At 46.4% G+C, this 8,299-nt stretch overlaps 1 protein-coding gene across 3 annotated transcripts in view; it reads right to left on the reverse strand.

Annotated features, from left to right (window-relative positions):
* Depdc1 (DEP domain containing 1) overlaps window positions 1–5,562 on the reverse strand; it is a 20,169-nt gene extending 14,607 nt beyond the window's left edge. For all 3 annotated transcript variants that reach the window (XM_004633993.2, XM_004633992.2, XM_004633991.2), the window contains exons 1-2: window positions 5,453–5,562; window positions 2,699–2,964 (exon numbers count right to left, since the gene is read on the reverse strand). In XM_004633993.2, the coding sequence (XP_004634050.1) occupies window positions 2,699–2,964; window positions 5,453–5,500 (314 nt within the window). In that variant the 5' untranslated portion in view covers window positions 5,501–5,562. The remainder of the gene's footprint in view (window positions 1–2,698; window positions 2,965–5,452) is intronic.
* Window positions 5,563–8,299: the final 2,737 nt, after the last annotated feature.

Below are 8,299 nucleotides of genomic sequence, written 5' to 3' on the forward strand. Positions count from 1 at the left end.
TGCCACGCCCCTGAGCTCAAGCACTTGGTGGGCAGGTGCCACGCCCCTGAGCTCAAGCACTTGGTGGGCAGGTGCCATGCCCCTGAGCTCAACCACTTGGTACCCCTGAGCTCAACCACTGGCCCTATATGTAAGCTTTCAATGACACGAGACTCTCTTTACTGTCTAACAAGTATTTTCTTGTATTCATCCTCTTCTAGAGTTCCACTTTTCACATTTACACCATGTTCTCACATATGAGGGCTTGGTTTCCCAGCACTTTAATTACTTTGAGCTAACTTAAATCCAGTTATCAGGTAAGGCAATGCTACCTGTCCTCCAAAACCGTCCTGACAAATTCTATAAAATCTATACTGGAGCTCTGAATAAAATGGCCCTGGAGTTTTGTATCAATTTAGAAAGAATAGACATATATGCAAAACAAAATTATTTATAAGCAGATGATCTCGTTTCACTTATTCTCTTCAGTAACGCTCTAGGATTTTCTCCAACAAGATCCCATACAAATTCTTGGAGCTCTACCTGCAGGTTCTTCAGTCTTCCTATCATTATAAAAGACTGAAAGACTAACTGAGGAGTTACACAGAAATTCATGTAAAAGTAATAACTTCATAAATTATTCACATTGTAGAGAAAAGTGTTCAGTCAGAAATACTTGGGTTGTATTACAGACAAGTTTTATAATCATATTTAAAAGGGAAAGAACAAAAATAACTAGAGGGAAGGGTCATATTTGTTACAGCAGGTGTCTAGATGACCCCCAAAGGCTCACATAGTCATAGGTGGGGCTTTTTTAGTGGTGGCTGGATCCACAGTGATGCTGCGCTTCACTCATGGTGCAGCGCTAGGATCAGGGCATTAGGATTATAAGGGTGAATACTACCTGCCCTAAGTAGCCTTGATAATACATAAGGGTTAGAAAGAGCTGCGGTTCTGCTGCTTTTCCTCCATGATGCCCCTGTGCCATGCCACTCTGAGCTGGAGCCGGCCGACTAGAGACTGAAACCTCTGCAATCTGTGAGTTAAATAAACCTTTCCTCTCTTAACTTTGGGCACCAGGTGTTTTGGCTCAGCAATGAGAAAAATAACTAAGACACCAGGCATTCAGCTAGGGAACGCACAGACAAACGGGGTAGGGAGTGATAGTGATTTTCCATATGTCACATTTTACGTCCAAAAGACAGGTGAAAAAAATGGGTCTGAAACTCAGGAGAAATTTGGGCTGGAGGTCTGACACAGGAAGAGCAGGTAGGCATGGTAGATTTCCCAGGGCACATGGTCAAGTGAGAATGAAGACAAAAGCCTAGAGATGAGTAACAAGGCAGCCCCCAGAGTGCCTGAGACATAGGAAAGACTTATAAAATACTATACAGCCTGCACACAGACTACTCATGTGCGCTATTACAATTTACATGCAGTACATAAATGCTTGATTTGTAGGTCCTATGGTCTGTCTCTTCTGAAACTGATGTTGCAATTTCATTCCTAAGGAATGTGGTAGAGGTGGTGGGACCCTGCAAGGTGGCATATGTTAGAAGGGTTACTGCCCGCAACTTGGCGGTTCTAGCCCCAGCAGGACTGCATTCATTACCACCAAATGTGAGTGCCCTTCAGGCTTGCCTTCTGCATGCACCGCACTGCTCTGGTAAGCAGGATGGCCCTTAGGTCCCTGTCAGAAAGTCTAGTCCAGTTCTGCCCTTCCTGGCCTCCAGAACCAAAAGCCCAAATGAACTTTTTTTAAGGAATTACTCAGTCTGGTGTTCTGTCATAGCAGCAGCAGATGGACTAACACATCAGGAAAGAATCAATTTTTAGGATATTCTGTTCGAAAAGTAGTGAAAAAAATGGACATTAGAATTCAAAAATCCTACTTTAATGGCATATAATGAAGAACGTGGGTGTGGGAAAGAAAGGCAGTTATACTAGCCGAGGGATCTGATGCATCTATGGAAGACGCAAACTGCACAGGTATGTTACAGGATCTGAAAAATGTGTACAGTGCTCCGATGTGGGAGAGCATTTCAAAAAGGTGCATGCGCCAATGCATGGTCTCAGCTCTCTGTCCTGCGCAAAGGGTGTGCTGCAGTACCCATGAGGCTGTTCTGGGGCTAGAGAGTGCGTACATCATAGATCAGTTTCTGGTGTGAGGCAACCGCTTCAGAAGTATTCTCCTCCATCTATGTTTTATTTCTTCTGTTATCTGTTAAAGTTTGCTATTTTCTTACCACATGCATTTTTTAGATTATATTAGGTTACACAGTATTTTAGGGCAGGACCTATCTTATAATTATACCACCTATGGAACTAGAGATTAGTAATGATATGTCCTCGAAATGTTATAAACTTTTCACAGTATTCAAAAGTGATAATTTTGGGGCCAGGGAGATGGCTCAGTGGAATAAGTGCTTCCCTGGCAAGCACAAGGGCCTGAGTTCAATCCTTGGTTTTGCAAAAAAAAAAGTGATAATATTTCAGTTTTTCTTCTGATTTCTACTTCTTTGTATACTATTAGTTAAGTAATTTGAATTTTATGGCAACTTTCACCTCATAATTTTCCTAAATGGGTTAATTGAATTAATAATAGGTACTAATGCCTTTTAAAGGAAACATACTTCTACTGAAGAAGTGGCTATTGTAGTAAAAGTGAAAATAAAACTTCATAGTCATTTCATCGCATAGCTACACATCCATCCAGTACCTGAATAGCTGATTATTGTCATCAAGATTTTCTGATCCCCATCTGCCCTTGATATCTTCAATAACATGATTTTTAAGAAATTTTCTCAGTAGTTGAACAGTCTGTTGCCTTGTAACTTCAGGACCAAAATTGCTATTATTTCTTAATAGGTCATAAAGCCAATCCACGGCTTCTCCTGCTGTGAAGCAGTTACCATATTTTTTAAAGTGTTGCCTGTGTTTCCTCAGGGGCATTCCCGCTCGGAAGGATGTGGTCACTTCATTCCACTGCAAAAGAAACAAAAAATGTTAAAAGTAAACAAAAATGAAACCTTACTGATACAAGCAAAACAATTTAATTCATATCTGATTACACTGTAAAATTTTTTACATTGTAAACATTCTAAATCATCTCATTTGTGCCACATAGAGCTGGCATCTCACAGATTTTATTTTACTACTTCTGCTGCTATAATACTATTTTTTTTTTTTTGGGGGGGGGAACCGAGGATTGACCTCAGGTCCTTGCGCTTGCCAGGGAAGCGCTTATTCACTGAGCCATCTCTCCGGCCCCCTGTAGTACTATTTTTTAAGCAACAGATTTTTCATAGGCAAGAATTGACTGGGCTAATTATATAGGACACCTAGGAAGAAGGAAGAGGAATGCAGTGGCCCTGTCTGAATCCTCACCAGAGAAAGCATTTATTTCTGCCTTTTACTTCTAGTAACATCAGTAATGTGCTGGTAGCTCTTGTGCCAAGCCACATGCTTTATGCTCACTCTTTCACCTCAGGTCCCACAGTTCTATGAGTTACTATGATTGCCTCATTTACGTAAAAGGAAACCAAAGCACAGAGGCATTACTTAGACCAAGGTCACACGCTAAATAATGAACCACACGCTCAAATCTAGGGGTGATGGACTCTAGAACCTGTAGTATTTACTGTGCTGGTCAAATGAAGCTTCTGACAGGCAGTCCCTACCAGAGTAAAACCTCTCTAATGACTGCCTTTCACAGTCTCCTTTAAGATTCCTATAGTGAACAGAGAACAAATAGATAAGGTAAGTCAAATATAAATGCATCCCCTATTTAATGATCCTGAAACATACCCATCTTATTATTAGTAGTATTTTTAATTTAGTACAGGGTCTACAGGGTCTCACTATGTAGATCAGACTCGTAGCGATTCTGTTTTCAGCCTCCCAAGTGTTGGGATTACAGGCATGCGCCACCATGCCCAGTCTCAATTTCGTTTCAGCACACCTTGGGGGTGGGGCTGGCACAGCATGCAGGGGATCGAATCGCAGCCGTGGCGCTCTGCCAAAGCAGGCACTTTAGTCTACTGAGCTATCTGGCCGGTTCTTCTATCTTTTTAAAAAAATACTGACATTTTAAAAACTGTCCTTGAGTTACCCATGTTCCTAGATTTGTCAGAGCTCTTAACAGTTGAGCATAAAAAGCAGTAGTGGTACACAATCAATGTCACTTTTTAACAGAAAAATCCTATAGATTTTAATAAATTTAATCTGAAACACCATTAGTGTGACAGCTGTTACCACTGACCTAAACTATGTGGTCCCGGCATCATAGCACAGAATTTAAGGGTTGAGAAAGTATGCTCTGCTTTCCAACTCCCTAGTTTGTGTTTATTTTAAAAATTCCTTGGAGGTGACCACCATGTACTGGCCTGGCTGCACAGTAGTAAAGGGGGGGGGTGTAGGGGGCTCCCTGCACTTACAGAGATTCCACCTGAGCTTTACTGAAGTGCAGCTACCTCAGTAGCTTTAGGAGCAGGCCCGAGTTAGGCAGCTATGGCTAGTTTCCCCGCTGTGGCCTTAGCACTTACTGTTAATAAACTTCTGTGCCTTCTCTGTTCCTCAGTCTCCTGATCCATAACATGGGGACAAGGGCACCTCCCCAACTGGCTTGTAATGATAAAATGATTTAAACTGTGTAAAGTACTAACGGATAATACTTTCTTGTTCAGTGTGCTCATACTACTTTACTGCAATGGATTTTTAATAAATTGATACGATTAGCATACTAAGTTTCCTTTCAGTCACAAATAGAATCCATATCGCACTGAGAAGTGACTGCGCGACCATACCAGAAAGACGTGGCTGCTTCTAGCTCAGTCACTTATTGCTTATGTGACTCTGGGAGGGTCACCTAGCTTATGTGAGCCTCCGTTTCCTCAGCCACACCAGCTCACGGTGGAGGGGCATTCCTGAGGGTCCCTTGCTTGTACTGGACAGACGTTGGCCAGCACGCTGTCACGCGCAGTGTCCTCCCGGGACACCCGTCAGGCTGAGCTCCTACTGCTTTACCGAAGGGGAGACCAAGTCTCGCCGGATGTTTAGGGAATCTAACGTCACACAGCCAGCAGCTTCTTGTTGTGGAGGGCTGACGTCGCGGGAAACACTGCACGGGCACACACGGATCACAGCCCCATCGCGGTCGCCGGGGTCAACCCTGCCTGCTGCCCAATAAAAGAAAGTGACGAACCCCTACTGGGCTCGGCCCAGTCTGACCCACCACGCTCTGGAACCCGTCCCTACCGCTCTCTCAGCCTGCGGAAAGCCAGGGACGGAAGCAGCTGCGGTGGGCGCGCTGGTGACGGTCGGGGACCCCACACCGGGGCACAGCCGTCGGTCCCCAAGGCCGCAGAGGTCCTCAACCTCCTGCCCCGCGGCCCCGCTGCCCGGGCCACCCCTCAGCCCGAGCGGTGCAGTAGGGGCGGAGACCTCGGTCACCCCAGTCCTTCCGCGCCCTTACCAGCTTGGTGGCCCGGTAGGGCCCGGGAGCCCCTCCGCGACTCTCCATGCACTGTCAGCGCGCGGCAGCGTCCATGGCGGCTGAGAGACCACCGAGGACGCAAGCCCGGCGCCGGCGACTCTGCGCACAACAGTCGGCCCGCGACTGATTTGAATGCCTCGGAGCGCTGCGCTGATTGGCCGCGCCGCCAGGTCATGTGATGCCGACGGGGCGGGGCCCGCGGAGACCACCCGGTGCAGCTGCGCACAGGTGAGGGCGCCCGTGGGTCACGTGACACCGCAGGTCCGGGGCGGGGGGGCGGGGCCCGGGCTGCCCAGCTCCTGATTGGGTTCTAACAGCCCCGAAGGGCGGATTCAGACCCTTCGTTGGGTGCTGAGCTGCAGCCCACGCAGATGCTCGCGAGGACGAATCTTGTGGGGTTGGAGAGTGTAAAACCAGCCTAACCACTTTCCTGAAGAAAACACACAACCGCATGCGTGTAGTAGACTCTGGGGTGTTTCCGTCCTGCTGGGAGTAGGCGCGGCACGATCGACGTCCTGAGGTCTAAAGCCCGACATTGCCAGTCTCGGAGAGACGCCGCCCGTGGCCTCCGAGTCCTGGCCAGAGCTCAGACTTGGAATCAGCCCTGTGCCTCAGGTCTGAGCCCTGTGGTCGGGAATCCCTCCGCCGGGCACGGAGGGGCGGCTTTGGAGATCCGAAGCCTCCCAAGAATTCCTCTGACAGCAATTGAGGAGGACGCACTTAGTGATAAGAGAGAAAGGGAAACGCACGAGGGTGCCACACCCCATCATTTACGTGTACTAACGTCCGTGTCCTTGGCAGGACCAGTGGAAGGTGTAGAAGCACACAGAAGCAATTCACTTTGAATTCCTGTGGAGGAAACAGAATGATCAAAGGTACAAAATGCTGTTAATTATTTTTTAATCTGGCTTTATGACAGTGTCCTAGGATTTTATCTTTTCTCTTGCAGCCTATATTTCCTCAAGATAAAATGGAGATGAGCATATAGAGGCCGAAATTTATTTTGCAGTTTTGCCCAGCTCGCCTGTGTCGTCAGCACCAGGGCGGTGAATCACCTATGTTCCTCAGATGCCGCTGGACAGGAATGGAAATAATTAGAAAGCATAAAATATCTTCCGAAACGTTTGAAAGATTAATGGTGACTGTAAGTGCAAATTTCCATGAGAGGATGGTTGGAGAAGTCCTAGAACAAGGCGTGCAACAAGATGAGGTGTTGCCCTGTCGGAAAGACCTGGGGCTGTGTTCGGTTTTTCCACGGTGTCTGTGGGTTCACCGTGGGCCATCACTTCCACACTGATAATTTCTGTAGATGGGAAAATACGTTGCTAGTAAGGTTTTCTTCAAATGTGAGCCGTCTTGAGTTTCCTCATGGAGCTGTTTATCTATTCTTTGTAGTTATTGGTTGTATAGTCTCAGTCTTCGAAGTTATTTTATTCCGTTAAGAATATTTTAGGAGACAATTACTGTTATGGTTTGTGTCTAGTTGTGCCCCCAAAGCCTCATATAAATCAGGGGGCAGTCACGCTGAAGGGGAGCTCCTGGCCCGAGGGGGCGGGGCCAGAGGGCCAGAGAGGCGGGGCCCAGGGGCGGGGCCAGAGGGCCAGAGGGGCGGGGCCGAGGGCCAGGGCAGGGCCTGAGGGGCGGGGCCAGAGAGGCAGACCCATTCAACTGGCTAGCCTGTGCTTTCTCAGAGAAGTGGAGAGGGTCATCCTGGACAGGGCAGCGCCCCAGCCTCTCCTCCAGTGTCTTGAAACCTCCAGTAACTGTGAGCTAAATAAACCTTTCCTTCCCTCATTTTGAGTGTCAGGTATTTGTCCCAGCAACAAGAGAAGAGTAACTAATATAGTTATTTTCCCTCACTTCTTTAAATCTGGATTTTTTTAGTGGGTTATAAACTTGCCTGTATGAAGGTCACCTGTAATGCCTATACATTGTTAATTTTTGGGATCCGCCCCCACAGTATGAGAGAGACGTGGTGGTGGAGGGAGAGATACAGAGTAAGTAAAGGTATATTCTTAGGGAAGAAGAAGCCAGGATTCTGAAATTAACATCGAGTTGAGTTGCTATAATCCCTATGGACTGCCTACTTATTTTGGAAAAAATACAAGCCTTTATTACTCGCGTGGTGCAGCGTCATATAAAGGAAAATGAATGTATCATTTAAATAATATGAAAAAAAGTTCCCCCAGGCAGGAATTGTTTTAGTAGGGTTCTCTGCTCTCCAGGGTGTTTTGTTTACTCATGAGGGTATAAGTTCTGCAGCAGAGATTTCATCCAGTTTGTTTACTGCTCTTATTCCTCTAAGAAGCATGTAGTAAGAATTTAATATTTGGAAAACAGTATTTGGTGAATGGGTGAGTTATTTTAGCCACTAAAAAAGGAACCCCATGGCCATACAATCCATTATCTTTCCATCCTAGGAAATGTTTTATAAAAGTTTCTGCATATTTGTAAGGTTTACTCATGTTTTAGACACTTTGCCACACACAATAGCCAACGGCCTCAGCTTAGGAGAGGGTTATTTTGCCTAATGGTTTTAGAGGGTTTAGTCCATAGTCAACCAGCTCCAAGCATAAAGGGAATGGCAGAAGGGGGGTGTGGAGTGCTACTCACATCCTCTGGCCGGGTCAGGGAGAGTGAGGGGAGGAGCAGGGGGAAGATGCACCCTTCCTGTGAGACTTGAACTTCCACTAGCAGGTCAGCTGTCACTGGGCCTTTCAAAGCTCCACCTCTGAACACAAGTCTCTGGGGAAAGTTCCAGATTCAAACCTTAACAACTTGTCTTTGAGGTTTAGCTGTTCTACCTGCTGTGTCTAATTTTAAATC

Source organism: Octodon degus, unplaced genomic scaffold (genome assembly GCF_000260255.1).
Source record: "Octodon degus isolate 3935 unplaced genomic scaffold, OctDeg1.0 scaffold00057, whole genome shotgun sequence".
In the NCBI taxonomy this organism is placed as follows: domain Eukaryota; kingdom Metazoa; phylum Chordata; class Mammalia; order Rodentia; family Octodontidae; genus Octodon; species Octodon degus.